This window comes from Callospermophilus lateralis, chromosome 11, assembly GCF_048772815.1.
Source record: "Callospermophilus lateralis isolate mCalLat2 chromosome 11, mCalLat2.hap1, whole genome shotgun sequence".
NCBI classification, from domain to species: Eukaryota; Metazoa; Chordata; class Mammalia; order Rodentia; family Sciuridae; genus Callospermophilus; species Callospermophilus lateralis.
This window is the reverse complement of record NC_135315.1, coordinates 19,086,595-19,108,828: the sequence shown is the minus strand read 5'-3', so window position 1 is coordinate 19,108,828 and position 22,234 is coordinate 19,086,595. Positions and strand designations below refer to the sequence as shown.

The window sequence follows — 22,234 nt, the reverse complement described above, 5'->3', positions numbered from 1 at the left end:
TTCCCCAGGGGCATAAATACTGTTGCAGGAACCATGCTTCAGTGGCCAAGGGGGCCCCACCTAGACTACAAAGTATGTCTTATCAGTTGTTTCTGGGTACTTGAATAATAATTCTGGGAGAGGAAAAAGCAGGTATTGTGAAGCCCATTTTTCAGAGGAAAGCTAAAGTCAGAAGTGAACTACTTTTTTTCCAAATCAGCATAGGAAATTAAGTGTTAGGGACAGGCCCTAAACTTCAGTTATCTGCTCCAAGTCCAGATCTTTCTCTTCCAGGTCCATGCCCAAAGCAGCAAAGAGCAAGCAGAACTAACAGTAGGGGCCTTTATTAAGGTCTGGCAGATGAGGTGGAGGTGGAATCCCAAGCCTGGGTGGGCCTAGGAAAAGGCAGAGGAGAGGCAAAGAGCCCCTTGGAACCCATCCCTCCCTGCCTCTGTCCAGTATCCCCATCCCAGGTTCCTGCCTACGGGAGGAGAGCACCAAGAACGGGCATCCCAAGTTCTCCAGGGCCACAGCTTAGGGCAGTGTAGAGTCTAGGCTTCTGTCTCCCCACAATGTAAGAACTGGGGAGCTCAAGTGAACTTCCTGGCTAGCCTGTCAGGATAAAGTTGGGAAGTTCCTTCTCTGTCCCCTGAAACAGAACAATCACTTGTTCTCTGGTAGGGAAGGGAAACGGGGTTTAGGCCTCCAAGTAGGACTTAGGAAGAGGCTAACCTGAACTCCTGAGGATGGATATGACCCCCTCCCAGCGGGGAGCTTCTGAGATTCCACCTTTAGATTTGCCCTTTTTCTTCTTTTGCTTCCCAAAGACTCTGGTGAGCAACTCTATGGGCCAGGGCAACTGATGGGATAGCAGGGGTCTGCCCCGAGACATCTGTGGGTTTTAGAATGAGGCCTTCACCAAATTCATTGATATGTACACAGGGCAGCACCCACCCCTGATGGAGGGAGAAGTTGTTGGTAGTTAGTAAGAGTAGCCACCCTTGGGGCCAAAGGGCTGGGCAGGGCCAGTCAGCTCTGGGAGGTAGGCAGGGCTCTCATCCAAGTGGGACAAAGGGACTGTGTCCTCTTCACTGATTGGCCGGTCAAATTCAGCTTTCAGAGCTGGACGCTGATTGTCCGGGAAGGCCAGAGAAAATAGGGCCTCAGGCTCACACACAAATTTGTATACATATCGCTCACCAGCCACCTAAGGGGAGAGAGGAGCTAGGTCAGTCAGTTGAGGTATACCCCATCTCAAGATAGGACTGGGGGACAGAGCCCTTCTTCATGTCCAGGTAGAAGTGTGGGAACCTTTCCCTCCCGTGCAGATTCCCTTCAGAAGTTCACTTTCTCCTCTTACATACTTGCTGAAAAATGCTCTCCTTGTCCCTTTGCTTTCACCTCCCCACAGTCACTGCCCCTACCCCTTGTCTTTGGACTCTGCCCTCTTCCCCACCTTCTGCATGATGCCTTTCTCATAATAGTATCGCAGTGAGCGGCTCAGCTTGTCGTAATTCATGGCTGGCCGGTTCTTCTGGATGCCCCAGAGCCTGGCAACCTGAGGACAAAAGAGACAAGTTTTAGGGTGGAGATGATATCTCAGAGAAAAAGTGGGGATGTGGGGTGTCAGAGCACTTGAGATAATTTTCTTTTTGTGTGTGTGGTACTAGGAGTTGAATCCAGAGTCAATCTACCTCCAAGATATACTCCTGACTTTTTTTTTTTAATATAATTTTGGTTGTTGATAGACCTTTATTTTATTTATTTATATATGTGGTGCTGAGAATCGAACCCAGTGCCTCACACATGCCAGGCAAGTGTGCTACTGCTGAGCCACAGCCCCAACCCTACTCCTGACTTCTTTTATTTTTTGAAACAAGATCTTGTTAATTTGCCCAGGCTGGCCCCAGACTTGTGATTTCTCCTGCCTCAACCTCCTGAGTTGATGGAATTACAGGTGTGTGCTATTGTGCCAGGCAAAACTTGATATTCTTGGTGCCAAATGTTAAGCCAGGCATACAACTAGTACCAGCTCACAAACTCAGGCTTGGCAAGAACTCAGGTTATGTAGAACGAGGGTAATAGTGAAGGCACATGCCACTATTCTCTTATCTCCAGGCTCCAAAGACATTGGCAAGGAGGGATGGAGACACTCTGATACACCCACCTCCTCAGGTTCAATTAGTTTGAACTCCATCCCCCGGCCTGTCCAGGCAATGAAATGGGCATTCGTTGGGTCATCCAGTAGGGCCACCAGAAACTGCCATAGCTGCAAGGCACCCCGGCGCTGGTAGGGTGGCCCCTCTCGGAATGCCCCAACTCCTTCCTGCTTGATGTCTCCTGGAGAATGCAGAAATAGGAGGTATGGGGGCTTTGTGTCTAATGGTGCCCCAGCCAACTTCCTCCCTTCTCCCAGGGTGTCTCCTCAAGGGGCCTCTCCAGACCCTTTCCCATTTGTCCCCCAACTTGCATCGATGAAATGTAATGTGATTTCTTCAGGGACACAGCCAGTAGGGGATGTAGATAAGACCCTGACCCTCCCAAGAAATCACTCTGACCTTCATATTTCTCAGGGACAACGCAGACATCATCTGGGAATGGTCGCAGAGGTTTCTCATAGCCATAGCCTTGTGGAGGAAGTTTGGAGTTGCTGAGATCTAAGAGTTTACTGATAATCCACAGGGACTCCTGGCTAAGGAGACCTTCCCCCCAACAAAGCCCCCTCCCCCAACTTGAGAGCTTGACAGGGGAAGGAGGGGCTGCCTTACCCATGGCCCCATCACCTGGGGAGGCCGCAGAGAAACCCTCTGTGTGGAGGTACATTGATGCACACCCAGGGACATCTGTGAGGGGTGGAGAAAGGGTGATGTTACAGGTGTCTGGGATGCGGCTGGTGGGAGAGGGGAGGAGGAAGTCCTACACACTTTCAAGTTCTTCCTGCCAGCCTGCTTTCCGGTGACTGTTCCTTTCCCAGTTGCCTGCCCACCACCAAATCCCAGGGGAAGTTCACCCAGAGGGAGCACGAGGCTTGAGCCCCTCAGCTTGAGGGCTGGGGCAGAGGGCATAGATGGCAGCAGCTGGGGCTGGGCAAGCTGTTCCACAAGGCCCAAGATTCCAGGGAGCAGCTGTTTCCTGTGAGTTCAGGGGGAGGAGGGGAGCGAGAGATGAACCTCCGGGGGAGAAAGGGTTCGGTGTCCACGCTAAAGATTCCCTCGGAACCAGCAGACGTCCGGTCAACAGGTCAGGTTCTCAGCCCTGTGCCTGTGCGTGTGCGTGAGAGCCAGAGTGTGCGTGCATCTGGGGAAGCAGCGGTGGGCACTGGGTTGCTATTTCAGGTCTAACAGCTCTTTGCACTGAATTCCATTCCTTAGCATTGAAACCTCCCCACCCCACCTCGGGAACCCGCGGTGTAAAGCCACCCTTTCCAGTCCCAACCCCTTCCCGCCCTCCCCCTCCACTCCCACCTATGAATGAGAGGCTGAAACCCGACACCTCCGGGAGGAGGCGGGAGGGCGGCTTCATTCAAGCCTCCATTTTGTGAATGGAATTCCTGACTCCATTCAGGGAAGCTGACGGGGGAGGGGCGGGAGTTCAAGGGCGTGTAACAAGATCCCTCCGGTCTACAGCCTTTGAAGGTCAGCCGCAAGAGCATCTCCCTCCTCCTCCTCCCACTACCTCACAGCCAGGCCTGGCTGTGCCCTGGGTTTGAGGACGAGAGCACCCATCCGGTTCTCAGTCGGGCAGCTGCAGGGTTTGTGGTTCACCTCCCTGCCCCTGAAAGACTGGGTACCAGGAAAAGGGAAGTTCTAAAGTTCTTAGCCAGCTCTGCGCCTACCCTAATCTCTGGACTTCTTTTTCTAATGCAAAATTGCTGATAAACTTCAATTTAGTACAGAAATCAGGAGGGCCAGTTTTCTGTGCCCTTCTTGAGAATGGTCTTCCCTCTGTGGTTGAGGCTTTGAACTATAGCTATTTATGAACATAGCTGAGTACATCTCACTCCTGTCAACAGCCAGGTGGAACTAGAATTTAAAGCAGTCCCTATTTCAGGTACCCAGCTTTTGGGGATTGGGGTGGGATGTGGAAACCATATATTAGCCCTGCATTCCTATGGGAAACTAAGAGCCTAACTAGTTTCTAGTTCATGTTTCTCTTATTCAGATCACTTTGTATTTTTAAACTTCTGCTGGAGACAGGGACCAGTGGTGACATATTCTATTCAACTTTGTATCCTCAACTCTGTACACTCATGTTCCAGGTACAGTATTTTACTTTTTAAGTAGATTACTAAAACCCAAATAGAAATAAATACCTTAACTCTCCTATTGTTATAAGCTACCTGAGGACAAAGATCTGTATACCCCTTATCTTTTTATTTGAATGTTTGCTGACTGGAAAATGACAATTCTTGGGCTGGGGCTATAGCTCAGTTGGTAGAGTGTTTGCCTCTCATGCGCAAGGCCCTGGGTTCAATCCCCAGCACCACAAAAAAGAAAAAAGAAAAAAAAAAGAATTCTTTGGAGAGGGGGGGAGGGGGGGAGGGAAGTGAATCAGTGGGTTGAACTTATGAGCTGGTTAATAGAAAAACCTTGTGGAGACACTTGGGCTTAACTGAACTACTCATTGAGCACATGCCACCCCACCTGGCAATCCCAGAAAAACTCCTCTGAGCCCCTCCCCAGGAGAGTCTCTTACCTGAGTCGTAGGTGAAGTCTGTCCGCTCCTGTTTGATCACCACCCCCGCCCCTGGGTACCTGTGCCCACTGACCCCACCCTGGCCTATGGCCTGGCCCGCCTGTTCATATAGAGGGTCATGGTATTCCTGCTTGAAGCTCTGTTGGGGGTAGGGTGGGCAGGGCTCCGATAGCTGGTGTTGGTAGGGGGCTGGGAGGGGTTCCCGGCCCCCTCCCTGAGAAGATGTGAAGGAGTGGCACACATCCAGGGGCTGCTGGAAGACGGAGCTGGATGTAGTTGGATGGAGAAGAAAGAGAAGAGAATCTTATGTTAATCCCTCCTCCAGCTTGTCACTCCCAGGCCTGACCAGTGAGCTCTGGAGTAGGGCCTGCTTCAGTATCCCTTCTTCCCTCTCTCCCCCCATGCCAGGACTCTATGGAGAGCTCAGGGATTGAGGACAGACTGGTGAGGCCTGGGCCCCCAGGTGTAGTGGATCTGTCTCTTTACCTATGCTCCCCGAGGTACCCATGGCCAGGGTGGGGCTGGGAGGTGCCAGAGGATCTCAGGAAACTCCGTTGTTCTGCCCTGGGAAAGGGCTGCAGGGGCGATTGTCCAGGGGCACCAGGAGTGGGGGACTTGATGGTGACTTGTCTGGGGGGGTCATAGGCACTGGAGCTAAGGGGAGACCAGGATGAGAAGGAAGAGAAGCTGGGTGAGCATCTTTGAATCCTTCACAGGGAAGTGAAATAACAGGGATTACAAGGAAAGGAAGGGCAGAAGGGACTGGGATTCAGCCCTAAGTGAATTCTTTCTCTTCTCAATTCTGAAACAGGCCTAATCTTAAGAACACCTCTCCCCAGTCCAGAGCAAATGTGTTTTTGTCACAGTAGGCCTCTGAGTGAAAGCAGTCTTCGCTGGCCTTAACACATGTCCCTGAAGCTATCCTTTGCATTGTCCATCCTGCCTACTTAGAGGAAGTCCTTATCTGGGCTGCTCCTTACAGGAGCTAAGAAATCCCCTCTGTTGTCACTTGCATCCACTGCTGCCTCTCTGTTCATGGGGGGTGGTTTCCCTGAAGCCCTCCACCCCAAGTCAGAGTTCCTCCCTCCTTCTGACACCTTGACTACCCTTCACCGTGCCCATGATGGGACCCACCTGGAATAAAGGCACTGCTCGCCATGGTGGTAGGGAAGTGGCGGCTTTCTGCTACAGGACAGGGCCGGATCTGTGCAGGGACTCTGGGGCTCCTTCTTGATCCTGGTGGTGGGGCTATGGAAAGCTACTGCACAGGTAGGGATGAGGGCAGAACAAGGGCAGAGTATGTCACACAAGAGGCAGACAGGGTTTCTAACACCTTCTATTCTCTGAGGACTAGCTAAGTCACTGGTACATCTTCCTCTCCTCTCTGGGTCTCAATTTTCTAAGATCTGTAGTTAAGACACTTGAACATTTTGGCTGTTTTCATTATATCTAGTTTTAGACATTAGCCTAATGACCAGTATTAACCAAAGAAACTGTTTTATAAAATGTCAACATAATAAATGCAAGCTCTCATCCCAGAAAACCCTTTGTAGGAAGGAGCACCTCAGACCTAGGGCCTTTGGTTTTCCTGAAAGTTCCAAGGGAGGGACATGTTTTCTTATTTGGTGCTATAAAGAATCTTTCTAGTTAAGGTTGGATATTAGCCCGCTTGAATGTCAGCTGAAAAGCATACACATGCTCCTAATTATTTGTGAAGAGCAGTGTCCTTTCCTATGGCCCTTACTGGGTTCCCTAAGTCCAGCTACCAGGCCTGGCTGCCAGTGTACATGACATCCTGGCTTACTGCACTCCAGTCAAAGGCCCTGTCATCAATGGTTCTATTACTTGTTTTTCATTCTTTGCTCCCTATATCATTTCATTGGTGAAGATAGTTGGAAGCAAAGTATCTGACATTAAAGGAGCATTTTTCTGTTTTTTTTTTTTTGTTGTTGTTTGTTTGTTGTTGTTATTTTTCTTTGTACTGGTGATTGAACTACCCAGCAGTGCTTAACCACTGAGCCACATCCCCAGCCCTTTTCATTTTTTATTTTGAGACAGGATCTCACTAACTTGCTTAGAGCCTTGCTAATTTGCTGAGGCTGGCCTTGAACTTGTGATCCTCCTGCCTCCTGAGTTACTGGGATTACAGGCATGTGCCACTGCACCGGGCAAAGCATCATTTTTCAATGGTGGCATTATTGATATCGAGGCTGGACATTTTATTTATTTTTATTTATTTATTTATTTATGTATTTATGTGGGTGGCTGACTTGAGCATCATAGAATTTTTTTTTCTAGAAGCACTGTTGGCCTCTACGCATTCACTAGATGCCAGTAACATCCAAACAAAAAATGTCTATATTGCAAAATGTCTCCTGAGGGCAAAATCACCTGAATTGTATAAAACCTTAGAAAACAACAGAACTGGGTTCTACTGAATAGGCCTGAGCCCCTCACTTTAGTCAAGGAAATGCAGGATCAGAGAGAGAAAGTATCCTGCTCCAAGGTCACACGGCTAGGGGGAGACAAACCCCACATTTGGACCTAGGGCTTTATCTCCCAGTTATTTCCTTGGTCTTTGAGTCCATACCTAAGAATAGGGAGCCCTGACCTTCACCCTTTCTTTAGGAGAAAGTAAACTGGTCTCAGGTGATATTCCTATGACTCATTTCCTGTCCCCCCAACCCCTCCAGCCCCCCCTTCCCCAACTCCCTTCACCCAAAGCCCTCTACTCACAGTTTTCTGAATGGAAATCAGGAACAAACTGCTCATCACTGTCTGGTACCTGAGCTGCAGAGAGAGGTCAGAAGTCAGAGGTTGAGTCCAACATTGGAACCCTAAGTGGCAGCCCCTGGCAGAACCATTATTGCAACCCTGCAGATCAGTACCAGCTCTGGAGGGAACAACAGCCTGCCTTAAACTGCAGGCAACTCCACCTCCACCCCTAGGCTCCAATAAGACCCTGGAGAAAAGACTGCAGGTTCCCAGAACCAGTCTGAGCAGATTCCAATCTTTTCCTTGATGCTTTGTCTTTATTCCCTTCACTTTTCTTAAGTGCAGACAGGCCTGCCCTTCAGAGATTACCCAGCTCCCTCTGAGCCCACAGCAGAGTCCCACCTGGGATGGGCAGGGGTTACAAGGAGTGGGATCCTATGGATCTGGAATCAAATGGGGAGATTCAGAATATGGGAAGGTCCAGGAATCTGCATTTTTAAATTTTTTTTTAATACTTGTAGATAGATACAATGCCTTTATTTTATATGTTTATTTTTTTTAATGTGGTGTTGAGGATTGAACCCAGTACCTCACGAATGCTAGGCAAGTGCTCTGCCACTGAGCTATAGTCCCAGCCCCCAGGAATCTGCATTTTAAACAATGTTCCAGATGATTTTGAGATGCCCAAGAGTTTTAAATCCCAGGAAAGGAGATCTAAGAGGAAAGAGGAAGGTTCAAGAAAGGCGAAAAGAGGACAGAGGATGGGAGAGGAGGAGACTGGAGAGAGCAGGGTTCCCAAGCCTGGAGGTCTAAGAAGCACTCCTACAGTGCCAGGTGGGTGGAGCTGGGTTTGAAAATAGTCAGGAAAACAAAAATAGAACAGCAGCTCATCCTGGCGCATCCGGACTCTAAATTGTAGTTCTTATCCTGGCCTTTTCAGGAGTGGGCTTCTCAGATGGATGTACAGTGGAGTACCTCCCTGGACCCCAGTGTTTTGGCCCACTTTTGCTCTCTCTTAAGGGGAAAAAAAAAAAAAAAAAAAAGGATTACAGCAGGAAGAGGAAGAAGGGTAGACACCAAGAAGAACTTTCTGATAGTCCAGGAAGTGACTGGATCTAAGGTGAAGCAACAACGGAACCTGTAGCCCAAAGAGACTGGACTCTCATGCCCTGGAGACTACTCTCAAATTGGACAATGTGGAAACTGATGGATAAAACAACTCAGAGTTCAGAATGGCTGGTGAGAAGCACAAGGAGATAGCTAGAGATGGCTACCTCCACATCCCCAACCTGTACAAACACACCCCCATCTCTTCAGTGTCCCCTAGGTCAAGGTTCCAGTTTCTGACTTGGATTTCAAGTCACACCCTCTTCTGGGAATTCTCTGCTCCCACTCTCACCTCCTACAGCCTGATGTTCTCTACACAGCTGTCAGAGTGATCTTTTTTTTTTTTTTTTAATATTTTTATTAGTTGTTGATGGATCTTTATTTATTTATTTTTATGCAGTGCTGAGAATTGAACATAGTGTCTCACACATGCTAGGCAAGTGCTCTACCACTGAGCCACAAACCCAGCCCCCAGAGTGATCTTTTTACAAAAGAAAAAAAAATCTAATTATTTTTCTCTCTTGCTTAAAGTATGAAATCCAAACTCTTATTCTTGGCTTCCCAGGCCCAGCATGGTCCTGCCTGTTACTCTTTAGCATTCTGGTCTCCTCTTTAGCCTTCAACCCTATTAAACTCAGCCCCTCCTCCCCAGATCCTTGCCTGCTTTTATTTTCTGGCTATCAAGGTCTCAACTCACTTTGACACCTCTTCAGAGGCCTGTCTGACCACTCAAATCAAAGTGATCCCTCCTGGCTTTCTATCACTTTTTTTTTTTTTTTTAAACTGGGAACTGAACCCAAGGATGCTTAACCACTGAGCTACATACCCAGCCCCTTTATAAAAATTTATTTAGAGACAGGGTCTCACTAAGTTGCTTAGGACCTTGCTAAGTTACTGAGGCTGGCTTTGAACTTGTGATCCCTCCTGCCTCAGCTTCCTGATTACAGGTGTGTGCCACTGCACCTGGCTCACATCTGTTTGATTTTCTCTCCAACATCTGTGGCCCTAAACTTATCTTCTTAATGAATGTTCATATTTATTGTCCATCTCCTCCACCAGAAAGTTAAACTCCACAAGGGCAAGGGCTTCATCTGTCTTGTTCATCTGATTCTCCAGCACCCAGAGAAGGGTCTGGCTCAGAGCAGATACCTAAAAGCCTTATTCTCTGACCCCTTTCCTCAGGCTCACACAAGCCAGCATTTGGGGCCTAGGAACAAGAAGGAAAGGGCAGGGTTGTGGCTCAGTGGTGGTGGAGTGTTCATCCACCATGCATGAGGTACTGGGTTCAATCCTCAGCACCACATAAAGATAAAATAAAGGTATTGTGTCCATCTAAAACTAAAAAATAAATATTGGGGGGAAAAAAAGGGAAGATATCTAACTAAGCCAGCCCTTCCCTCACCCTGAGGTTCCCCCTCTCCCCACATCAAGTGACACAAGAGGCAGAGCCAGTCCCCAAAAGCATATTTTACAAGGTCTTTTACATTTATAAAGGACTATGGTAAGCTGTTTGGCAAAAGGATCTTTCACAACTTTGCTTTAAGTATCAGAGGGGTCAAATGCTTTTAAATATAGTTTTATAGATAGTTGATTTCTTGACAGAGATGGTAGTGAGGAAGTTTAAGAATCAGGAGTCACATCAATTAAAGAAGAATTTGTGGTAGTCAATATAATACAATCCTAAAGTGATCAGATAAATCAGAAGTTCATGAAATACCTTGGCGTAAACATGCAGCTCACACACATCTTTTCAGGAGCCCAATTATAGCACAAAGGTGGCCAGCCATTCCCCAACTGGCCTGATTCAAGAATCTCTTGGGCTTTATTACCATACACTGATTCCTAGTCCTTTCCCCTGGAAAGTCTTTCTGTGGGACAAGGTAGCCCAGGCACGTGCATTGTGTGTGTGGTGGTGCTAGGGATTGAATCCAGGGCCTTGGGCATGCTAAGCACTCTACCACTGAGCCATATCCCCAGCCAGGAACCTGGATTTTTAACAACTGACCCTAGTGACACTTAAGGATAAACTCATTTGGGAAGCCCAGGAATAAAGGAAAGGTTGCAGAACTGCTCAGCTGCTCAAGGTACAAGTTCACCCCTTGTCCCTTCATAGGCTATACCCCAAAGGTGTCAGGAAGGGGGAGCAGGGGGAGCAACATTCCCTCTTTGCTACTTAGTCCCAAGGGCAAGGGAAGTACAGAACTTTGGGGTGGCTGACGTAGTCTAGGCCCCTCATGGGGCCTCATTAGCGGTCAGTTTCCACTGAGGTAATAGGCTAGGGGCATCTCCTGATGACGTCACTGAGCTAGAGAGCACAGAGCCCTGGAGGTCATCTTGCCTCAAGCCCGAAAGCTGAACCAGAACCCCCCAGAGGAGGCTTCCCCCAGCATACAGCTCCCACCCCACAAGAGGTGTGGCCATTCTCTCCCCAGAGCCAGGAGTGAACCCAGTCCCTGATTAGCCCCTCCTCCCAGGCACTGGCCTTCTCCCAAAAGAGTAGATCAGAACCCTCAGTCACCCAGACACCATCAACAAGGATAGAAATAGGAACAGCAGCAGAGCCCTGCGTTCCTGGAGAGCAGGATAATTTTTAATTACCAGGTTTGGTCCTGAGTGAATACCACTCTATTTTTCTTTCTTTCTTTTTTAAACACCACTCTATTTACTTGTTGACTTGGCTGAATTCTGACTATTGAGCCAGTGTGCCAGGGTCTGCCCCAGTTCCATCTTGGCAGTAAGGTGGGGATGATCTGCCTGGGGTCATGGCAGATGATTAAGAAGGGGGAAGGAAAGGGGTCAAACCTGCAAAATGCCCAGATAGAGAAAGACAGAGAAAGAGATTTTTAGGGGCTGTCCTTCCAACAAGGAGTCAGTAAAAGAAGGACTTGAGGGTCTCCCAAAAAATTAGGAAGTTAAAATAGCTAAGCAGTGAAGCCCACCATAGACATTACCCATCTATCTACACATGGATGCCCGTCACCTTCCCAGGAGATAGTCTTAGGGTGAAAGGGCTAGACATGCATTCTCTGGAGCTTCTGCTCCATTGTGTCGCCACTGGCTTCAGCTCTCACCCTTACCCTGCTCCCACCCTGGCAGCCTTAATACTGGAAGGAACCAGTTCTCTATCTGTGGAGGGGACATTTGTCTCCAGAAGAGTTCTGGAAGGGGAGGAGGAAAAAAGATGGTGAAGGAGGCATTGAGCTAGGGAAGACTGAGGAGGGGGTTAACCTTATCTCTCCCCACAGACATGCTGAGGCGCCTGCATGCAGGCCCATAGACTTGCACATTAGGGGACGCACACACCCCAATTGCTGTACTTTGCTCTTGCAGCAACATGGCAACCCAGGGGTGAAACACGTCCTCCACGTACACCCTTCACACATGGGGTCTCTTTTGGGACTTACAGATGAGGTGGGAAGAAGCCAAAGGGCAAGGGGATGGGAGCCCTTGGAAGAGGGGTCAGGAGTAATGATTTTTGTGAAAAGCGAGCGCAGACCCATCCCTTTAGAATCTGATTAAAAGCTAGAGATTGTTTTCTTCCTAGAAAAATCCATATACCGTTGTATATGGTGCACGCCTGAAAATTTTACACGCATTATCAGAGGAATGAAGGACCCCTGGAACCTATCCCAAGGCTTCTGGGAATTCACAGACCCCAGCCTCATACAAAGGATATACGTGGCTCAGAGTCAATGTGTCATGCTACCAAATACACCACAAAGTCATTGTTCCCAAGGGTTCCTAAAGATTCCTGACAAGCCAGAAAGGAACCCAGGACTAGAACAAGCACATCTTTCACCATAACCAAATGCATCTTGGGCTCAGCCTGCCTAAGCCTGGATTTCCCTGTGACAGCCTGATCCTTTCTCCAGCATCTCAATAGATTTCTCCAGAAATCAGACACATCTTCCTAGCCTCACTTCATCCCCTTCTGTCTAAGAAAATCCCAACCCCAAGATATCTAAGCTGCCTCTAAAGAGTCTCACCAATTCTCATCCCCAATGTCCGGATATCAGATGTAGAACTGGCAACCCCATCAATATCTTTCTATACCTGCTCAGGTCAACCTGGTCATCACCCAGTTCACCACAGCCCCACCCACACTACAAGGATCTGCTGCTTCTCTCCAAATTGAGTCTCTAGGAAGAAACCAAGCTGAGGGATGGGGGTTGTTGGGCTCTGGCACCCATTTCTCCTGATGTACCCCACCACTGGCAAGTTTCCAAAGGAACTAGTCCCTCCCTGCCACCCCAAAGTTCCCCCTGGGCTGCAGGGGACACTGACCTGGTGGGAAGAGGCAGGAGAGGAGGCTGGGGTGGTGCTGGGATGGTGCAGGGGGACAGGGCCCCGGCAGCTGCATCTGTCTCCGCAGAGAGAATGAGAAGAAGCAAGTGGCCTCAGCATCCCCCCCTCAGGCCTGGCCATCCATCGCCAGCTGGGAACCTGAGCTGCTCCCTCAGAAGGAAGGAGAGGGAACCAAGGAGATCCCAGCTCCCCCTCCGCCTTGCATTCCCCACCCCCACCTCCACACCCACTGGATTTAAATGTACAGGGACTGCTAAGGCAGCAGCATGTAACACACACACACACACACACACACACACACACAAGCACTCGAGTGCACACACAAACACACATGCACACTGTCATATTGACACATGCAGACAGATACACGCACCATCTCTAGACCTACCACAAAGGGGTGGGGCTTCCAAGGTTGAGCGATGAGAACATTTTTCCTCCCCCTTCCATCCCAAATCCAGGCACAAATGGACCAACTGCTGCCAAAATGCCAACCTCCGAGTCCACCCCTAGCTCACAGTCCTGGAGCTGCCCACTGTCAGGACCCTCAGCTGACAGACAAGGGAAGGAGCATGGGAAGCCAGACTGAAATCAGGCTCTGGGAAAGGAAGTGTTTGAGAGTCCGTGGAAACTGACACCTCCGCGTTCTTTAGCTCCAGCCCAGCTCCGGAACCTGGAGGGGGGGAGCCAACCCTGGCAAAGCTCTGCCTATAACTGGGAGCTGGCCACACAGGAGATGCAAAGTCGGAGAAGATGCACACAAGACCCCAGAACCCAGATTCCTTCAGCACCCATGCATCCAGTGAGCCTTAATCCCACAGAATGTCTTGAGGACATGGTCTATGCTAAATAGTCATTCCGGCAACATATATATTTTTGAGATAACATAATCGCCAAGACAGACCTAGTCTCCCCTCTACAGATAGAGCCGGAGGTCTTTTCTTTCTACCCCAACCTTCTTTGGAGGATTCTGGGGGAATTGGGTTTAAGTTCAAACAATTTCCAAAGAAGTATACCCAGGGTGGGTAGAGAAATGTGGAGATCCTAAGGAAGAGGGGGAAAAAAAAAAAAAAAAACCTAAAAAATTCCAGTGTTTTTGATGTCTTGGTTTTCTGAGTGTTAAAATAAAGGGAGTGTTAACCAAGATGGGAGTGTTAACCCTTCTCAGACTTTCTAAACCACCATGACATCTCCCACCTGCAACCCCACCAGCGACACCCTCAGGCCCCACCAAAACACACCAAAGAATCCAACCAGAACACACTACCCCACCCAGAGGAGGCCCGGCCACTGACCCCATCCTGGCCAGCTTGTAACTAACCCCCCATCATACAGGAAGTGGGGGAATTTGCCTGGGGGTGGAGACATCCAGGAGGCAAAGACCCTTGTCACTAAAAATACAATCAAGGCTATTTGGGGAGTCAGCCTCAGATCCTCTTTGCCAAAGTGCAGGGAAAAGAATTATTGAAACTTTTTTTTTTTTTTTTTTTGGCTTAGACAGTAAATTGGCCCTAGGAGTTTGGAAGAGAAACCAAAGGGATAAGGATCAATGTTTTGGCAACTCCCAAAGATAGGTAACAAATTAATTGCTTCTTCTCATCCTACTGTCCCTCGCTGACCCCCTCCAACACCCCAACATGCACCTAGGCCTGGTGGTTCCTGCCAAACAAACTTTGCAAATGAAAATTTCAACCAGGAAAATGGGCCTGGAGCCAAGTTCCATTCAAATAAGCAAATACCCCACACAATGGTCTGATTCATCCCTGGTCCTAGTTACACAAGCCTGGCTTAGGGCAGAGAAAATAAATATCAATATAAGTGTCCACACCGGGCTCTGGGGAGAGCGGAGTGACCAGGGACTTGGGGAAGGGGTCTTGGAGAACTCCTTGAATAAGGACAGGAGACAGAGGAAATAGGTTAGATGGGACTGCTAGCACCCCCACCCCGCCATCTGCCCCCCAAATAATAGAAAAGGCCAAGAAACTACTCACCTTCAGCAAGCCATGTCTCCTGGAAGTGACTTAGATCCTGGAAGAGATCTGAAGGATGAATAATGAAATTGGTGGTGAGGTGGAGGGAATGGTGAGAGAAAAGGAGCCCCTTAGTAACCGCAGTGTCCCCGCTCCACCTTGGGGGTAAGGGCCGAGAAAAATGAACAGAGTCCCTTAGAGGGAGAGTCTTTTTGGAAAATGGGGTGCGGGGTATTTCCAGGATCAGTCCTCGGTGTGTGGGTGTGGGGAGTGGGGAAAGGGTCGCGGTTTATCTCTCAAGCTCTTTACCTTCAGAGTCGGGAGGCGGCAGGGAGCCCGGGTCCATGAGCTTCCCCTGCGGGATCATCAGCGCTTCGCGCAAGCTCCCATTTCCGGGCGATTTCTGCGAGAAGGGGGAGAGTACTCCCAAGTCACCCTGAGGCGCCTACCCCGGTGGCGGGGTTGGGGTCCCAGGGTGACTCAGGGACCGGGCCACCCAGGACCCCGCTGGGACCGCCCGGAGGAGGCTGTGGGGCTAGCAGGGGCGGGGTGCAGGGAGGGGGCGGGCGTGGAGGCCGGCGCGGCGCTCACGCTGCAGAAGGTGTAGGGCACTTGCTGGTCCAAGTATCCGCCTTTCATCCTCCGCTCCATCCGGCCGCTCCCTCCGGCCACACGGCCGGGGCCCCGCGCAGGGGAAGAGACCTGGGGAGGGAGGGAGGAGGCTGTATTCGCACAAGGTCCTGGGAGAGCTACAGTGAGAGGGGGTCAGGGTGACGGGGAAGGGACATTCCCGAGGCTCAGGGTCCAATGGTGAAACTTCTCCGACTCACAGGGACGAAGTGGAGGTTTCTGGCTGCTGGGCCGTGAGCAGTCACCACTCCCCTCCCGCCAAAGGAGGTCCCACCTGCTCCCGGGAGCCGGGATCTGTTTCTGCTTTCTGCAGCCCTGCTCTGCCTGAACTCGGTTACATAAGACTGTGTGTGTGTGTGTGTGTGTGTGTGTGTGTACGCGGGCGCGCGCGGGCGCGCTACGGAGCAAGCAAAGCGCACACCATTCGTACACCCACAACTCCGGCGCCCCCTCCAACCCCGAATCCCAGCGCCTCCCACCCAGCGTCCCTGGAATCTGCGGAGGCGGGCGGTGAGATGAGCGCGGTGTGTTGGAGGCCAAGAGGGGAATCACAGACACACTCCCTTCCATCCTCCCTCTCCTGCAGCCTCACCTGAGGCCGGGGCGTCGGTGCTGGAGCCAGGGACCACACCGAGGGCCGCGGGGCTAGGCCGGAGCGAGGCGGCCCCTGCCCCAGGTCCCCTGCGCACCGGCTTGTTTTCCGGGCGCCGCAGACAGTTGTGAGCCCGGGGGAGCAGCTGATTGGTGCATTTCCTTTGCCTCGGCCCTGGTTCTCTCCCCCCCAACCCGTTCCCTTTGTTTCATTGACTTTTGTGAATGAAACCCTAGGGTCAGGCACACCCGCCAATCCCGAGACTCGCCCAGCGGAGCAGGGGGGCGGAGTTTCCCAGCAGTGGTAACCAATCAGAATACAGGGGCTGGCTCCCGGTTTCATTCACGTCCTGGGCTCCCATTCATAAAAAAAAAAAAAAAAAAAAAAAAAAACTCCTCTCGGCCGGAGTTCATTCATAAAGAACTGAGAGAAAGGAGGGAAGCCCAAGATCCAGTAGCTTCTCTATGGGGCTCTGCGTTGAGCTGGGGTTTGAGGCGCAGGGAGCTTCTCCCGCTGGCGTCTCTATGCATCTGCGTATACGTGAGATTGTGAACCCGTCGGTGTATGTACCCTGTGGGGGAGGCGAGCGCCTTGTGTGCCCGAAGGAACAATAATAACTAGCATTTATGAAGTACTTTGCTTCCACGTGTTCATTTTGTTAACATAAGCTGTTGTAGTGAATTTATTGGTTCCATTTCACATATATTGAAAGCTCAGAGAGGTACTGAGGTCAGTCAGTACCGCAAGTGTTTACAGCCTCAACGCTCCCACCCTCCATTGAAGCCCTGTGAGACTATGATTTAATGAATTAAGCCATGTTTCAACAATGGATTGTAGTAGGTGCTCAATGAATGTAAATTGGCATCGAATCCAGGGTTTTCCTCAAGGGTCTGTACTTTGCAGAGCTGTTTTGTGACCTACTTTCATTACTGTAAAAACCAAAGGCCCAGCATAGTTGATGTCTGAAAGCATAATTTCCTCTTAGACATCTTTCTTCTCTCTTACCTGAAAGCAAGCATGGGCTACTGGGGAGCAAAGGCCCCAAATGATCTGATGACTTAGGGGCATGATAGGTCTCAATTTTGACCAATAAGATCTGGTAATAGTCTCTGTCACGTCCTTTGTTCATCACTCCATCCAATAAATATTTATTGTGTCAGAGACTGTGCTAGGTTGCTCCAGGTACAGCCATTGGTACACACAGAACATGAAGCCTCCCAAGGCTTTCTCTGAGACATTCTCTAGGTCTTTAGTCTATGCACTACTTTGAGATAGTGCATAGAAATGTCTGATATTGCTTCCTCACTGGTTTGTGATTTATTTAATTTTTAATATTTATTTTTTAGTTGTAGTTGGACACAATACCTTTATTTTTATTTATTTATTTATTTTTGTATGGTGCTGAGGATTGAACCCAGGGCCTTGCACATGCTAGGCGAGTGATGTACCACTGAGCCACAACCCCAGCTCCTGGCTTGTGATTTAACACAAGAGACTATCCAAACCCCAGACCACTAGGGACTGCTCTTCGGCTTAACAGCTGAGGCAGTGAGGTCCAGGAAGGATTTCTATTTTTTTTTTTTTTTGTACTGGGGATTGAACACAGGGATGCTTTACCACTGAATTACATCTCCAATCCTTTTATTACTTTCTTGCTTTTTAAAAAATTATTATTTTGAGACAAGATCATTCTAAATTGCTGAGGGTCTCTTACTAAATTGCTGAAGAAGCTAGCCTCAAACCTGTGATCTTCCTGCTTCATCCTCCCGACCCTGGGATTACAGGCGTGCACCCCTACATCCAGGCGAGAAATAATACATGTAAGCTCTTCCAGCCCATCTGGATCAAAATTGAAACTAGAATATAAAACCTCTGGCACCCTTTTATAGCTCATTCCACAAGATCTCCTTGGGCGTATAAAAATAAATTCCCCTTCTCTGCTGAAATGTTCTTTAAGGCCCATGAATGTCCCTCCCCTCCAATAAGCCCCCTCCAATAAGCCTTCCATGACAGCCTGGGTCAGTTCTGTGAGCATTCTCACCTATCACTGTGGTGTGGCTGTCTTCTTTTCTGCTTCATGGTGCAAACATCCCTGTATTGGAGAGTTCTCCAGGGCCTGGAGGAGAGGAGAGCTCATTTGTTTCTTAAGTCTTCCCTGACCTTTCTTTGTATTCATGCGGTTGCATGAAATGCTTGTTTGGTGAATATGTACAATTAAGACCAAACTAATGGAGCTTAGCAGGAACCCTTCCCAAGGCTAGAGAGACAAGCCCAAGCAAATCCCAGTTTGGGGCTGGATGGAACGAGTTTAGGGAGTAGTTAGTTCTGAGGCCAAGAGAAGTGGGGGAGGATTCTTCCAGAAAATCAGTTCTAATGTGGTCTCCATGATGGAGATTTCAGTGAGTCCCTGAGTGGGAACTGGGTATCCCAGTTGGGACCTCTTTAGGGGTGCCCATCTGATTTTTGAGTTCTTTCATTTCTCTGGAGGGCCCCTCTCTGGAGGCCCTGGGTTCCCTGGAAAGTAAATGTCTTCCTCCCCCTCCCCCCCAACATTCCCGATCTCCCGAAGCCTGGCAGAGACTGAAGGCCTTCCTTGCTAGGCTTTGGCTTAGCATGCACAGAGTGAGAGAATATACCTGTGATTCAACACCCAGGCTTGAAGCCGTGACCTCTCCAAGGGGTGCATTCAGGTCTCTTCCTTGGCCCAAGGTAGTTGGGTAAAGGAAGGAATACAGAGGCTTGAGGCTTCCGCTGGGAATCACATCACAGTGACTGACATTTACCCAGGAAGCCTTAAACGCCATGCGGTGCCTTAAGTACAAGACCTGCACTAACTCACAGCCCTCCAGTGATCCTGTGAGGCTGATTGCTATCCTCATTTTACAAATGAGTAGACAGAGACCCCACAAACACACACCCCTAGGCCCACACAATAGACTGAGGACCACCCCACCCCTACCCCAAACAGAAGCTTAGGCACGCAGCAGACCAGATAAAGGACATGCTGAACCCAAGCCTATATGGATACATCTAGGTGCAGGGTGTTCACAGTTCCCTCCTGGACCCCAACACGCCCCCTGACTCTCTCCAACCTACCTCTGGCAGGAGTCACACAGTAGTCCCTCTAATAGTTTGGGGGTTGGGCTCTGACTTGTTTCTCCTAGAGTCTGTTATAAAATGTAAATGTGGGCTTTACATACACAAAAACAGCCTATGGCTTGCTCCAGAGCTGAAATATCAAAGTAGGGAATGAGAAGGGAGAGGTAGCCAGGTCTGTGAAGCCTGTTTGTAATCCCAGGTACTTTGGAGGTAGGAGGATTGCAAATTCAAGTCCAGCCTCAGAAACTTGGCAAGAACCCTGTCTCAAAATTAAATATAAAATGCTGGGGATGTATCTCAGGGAGAGAGCACTCCTGGGTTCAATCCCTCAAGGAGAAGAAGAAGGAGGAGGAGAAGGAGGAGGAGGAGGAGGAGGAGGAGGAGGAGGAGGAGAAGGAGAAGAAGAAAAGAAGGAGGAGGAGAAGGAGGAGGAGAAACAGCAGCCAGCCAGCCCCTTCAGGCATTTGGATCAGACAATAAAGTGCCTTAGGAGCCATCAGAGAAGCAGTCTGTCCCCAGTCAGGTATAGAGAATGAATGACAGAGGGCTGGATTTGGTTCTCTGTGTAGCGTTACCTGGGGACATTCTGTGGTGATCTGTCCATCCTGTAAGTGGGGATGGGATGGAAATATATATTCAGGAGCTGCTTCCTCAGGGTCTGGAAAAGCAGAGAGTCTCAGTCTTTTTTGTTGTTGTTCTAATTAGTTATCCATTACAGTAGAATGCATTTTGTCACATCATACATAACATGGAGTATACTTCTCATTCTTCTGGTTGTGTATGGTGTAAAATCACACTGGTCATGCAATCATATATGTAAAAGGCTAATAATGTCAGATTCATTCTACTATCCTTTCTCTCCCCATGCCTCCTCCCCTCCTTTCACTCCCCTCCAGTCTCAAGAGTCTTAAAGGATAGAATTCAGAGGGTAACTCAGGGAGACAATTAGGGGAGTTGGATGAGTAAACAGGGTTCAGTTGGGTCCAATGTCCCTTTTGTATCTCCCATACTGAAGCTGTCATGAGGGGGATGAACTAGACAGTAGGGTCTAATGGTGGGGCTTGAGGAGGCTTAGGTCCTTCCCATGGGTCAGTGGGTCAGAACCATAAAAAAAAAAAAAAAAAAAAAAAGTAACTCTCCAATTTCCTTTTGTCCTTTTCTTAGTATCCCACTTTTACGTTTATATTGTACCCTCTAAAGTCCTCTAAAATACAGGGGTTCTGAACTTGGGATGTACATGCCCTGAAACTAATTTTATATTACTGTGTGTGAGTGTATGTGTGTGTGTGTGTGTGTGTGTGTGTGTGTGTGTGTGTTTGTTTCATTTTTTTCTGAACAAAAGTTTCATAGATTCTTCTCAGGTCATCTCAGAGTATATCTATAATCCACCACCCCATCTTTCAGGCTAGAAATCACTGCCCTAGTATCTTCTAGCACAAATATCTTTATACATATCTTGCCAACATATATTGCCTTAAACATTATAGGAAAAGTACTGCTATGGGAGAATGCTCTTGGGAGGGAGGAAGAAATTGCTTTCCTTGTTCTGTTTCACCTTCCACTTAGCCAGAGATCTCTTGAGACCTCACAGAACAGAGGGCCCTCCCTCCAGTCCACCAGCAGGGACCATATTGAGCCACAGAATATAGGTAAAGCTGGGGGCACTCTGGTAGAGGAGAGCAATCTCTGGATGAAATTCCTAAAGATGAGGACTCTCAGCTGGGTGCTGTACTATAATCCCAGCTACTCAAAAGGTTGAGGCAGGAGGATCAAAAATTCAAGGCCAGCCTCAGCTATGTAGTGATATCCTAAGCAATTTAGGGAGACCCTGTCAAAAAAAAAAAAAAAAAAATTGCTGGTTGTAGTGTAATTCCAGCAGCTCAGGAGCCTGAGGCAGGAAGATTGAAAGTTCAAAGCCAGCCTCAGCAATTTACTGAGGTCATAAGCAACTCAGGGAGACCCTCTCTAAATAAATTACAAAGAAGGGCTGGAGATGTGGTTCAGTAGTTAAGTGCCCCTGGGTTCATGCCTGGTACCAAAAAAAAAAAAAAAAAAAAAAAAAAAAATTTTTTTTTTTTTTTTTTTTTTTTTTTTTTTTAAAGGCTAAGGATGGCCAGGCATGTTGGTGCATACCTGTAATCCCAGCAGTTCAGGAGGCTGAGACTGGAGGATCAAAGCCAGCCTCAGCAAAAGTGAGGTGCTAAGCAACTCAGTGAGACCCTGTCTCTAAATAAAATACAAAATAGGGATGGGGATGTGGCTGGTTGAGTGCCCCTGAGTCCAATCCCCAATATCCCCCCAAAAAAATAAATAATAAAAATAAAATAAATAAATAAAAAAGCTAAGGATATAGCTTGGTGGTAAAAACGCCCCTGGGCTCAATACCCAGTACCAAAAATAAAAGAAAACAAAATGGATGAGGATTCTCTTTCCCTTGGGCAGGGTAGAGGTTGGGTGTACCCAAGAGCTTTGGGAGCTGGACTCCTGAGGGATCTTCCTGACAGTCAGCAATCTGAAATTGGAGGTTCTGGTTCCCTTGAGAGAGCCCTCCATCTGTGAGTGACAGTAGTGACATTCCCAGGGGTATAGTTATGAACACAATGACTTCTATCCCCCGCCCAGTGGTGCTGGGGATTGAACCCAGGGATCTGTGCATGCAAGGTTAGCACTCTACCAACTGAGCTATATCCCTAGTCCCCACAATGACTTCTGTGGGACCAAGCTAATCCCTGGAAAGGGTTGATTTTAGGATTCTTTTCTCTGGGGGAGGGGGAGAGCTAAAACCTTTTGGGGAGCTATAATTGAAACTTGTTAAAAATCTAATGTGGTACACATTTTTAAATATATTTTTAAACAAGGCTGAATAAATATGTCCTCGTTTCATTTGTATATTATCTCAAGAAGAAAGGTTGAGCCTAACTCCTGGAGGCCAGAGACCAAGAGTTCCCTACAGAAAGCAGTTTTTATTTTTAGAAGGTGCTGGTGACTTAAGCTTTTCACATTTTCTGCCTGCAGTAGCTCAGGACTCTCCTGAAAATGCAAAGCCTTTTTTTTTTTTTTTTTTTTTTTGTCCCGTTGGGTCTCCCCCTGTTAGATTTCAGCCCTCACTGCTTCTAGAAAAAGCACCACAGCTCAAAGCAGGCCT

The 22,234-nt window shown here is 48.7% G+C and overlaps 1 protein-coding gene across 1 annotated transcript; it reads right to left on the bottom strand.

The window, feature by feature from the left end:
- Window positions 1-209: 209 nt before the first annotated feature.
- On the bottom strand, window positions 210-15,227 carry Etv4 (ETS variant transcription factor 4). The gene is made up of 11 exons (XM_076871591.1): window positions 15,078-15,227; window positions 14,790-14,837; window positions 7,411-7,464; window positions 5,809-5,935; window positions 5,161-5,328; window positions 4,675-4,940; window positions 2,748-2,822; window positions 2,538-2,606; window positions 2,147-2,319; window positions 1,436-1,537; window positions 210-1,186 (listed from the first exon to the last, which is right to left on the bottom strand). The coding sequence occupies exons 1-11, from the start codon at window positions 15,133-15,135 to the stop codon at window positions 962-964; spliced, it is 1,365 nt and encodes a 454-aa protein (XP_076727706.1). The 5' UTR covers window positions 15,136-15,227; the 3' UTR covers window positions 210-961.
- Window positions 15,228-22,234: the final 7,007 nt, after the last annotated feature.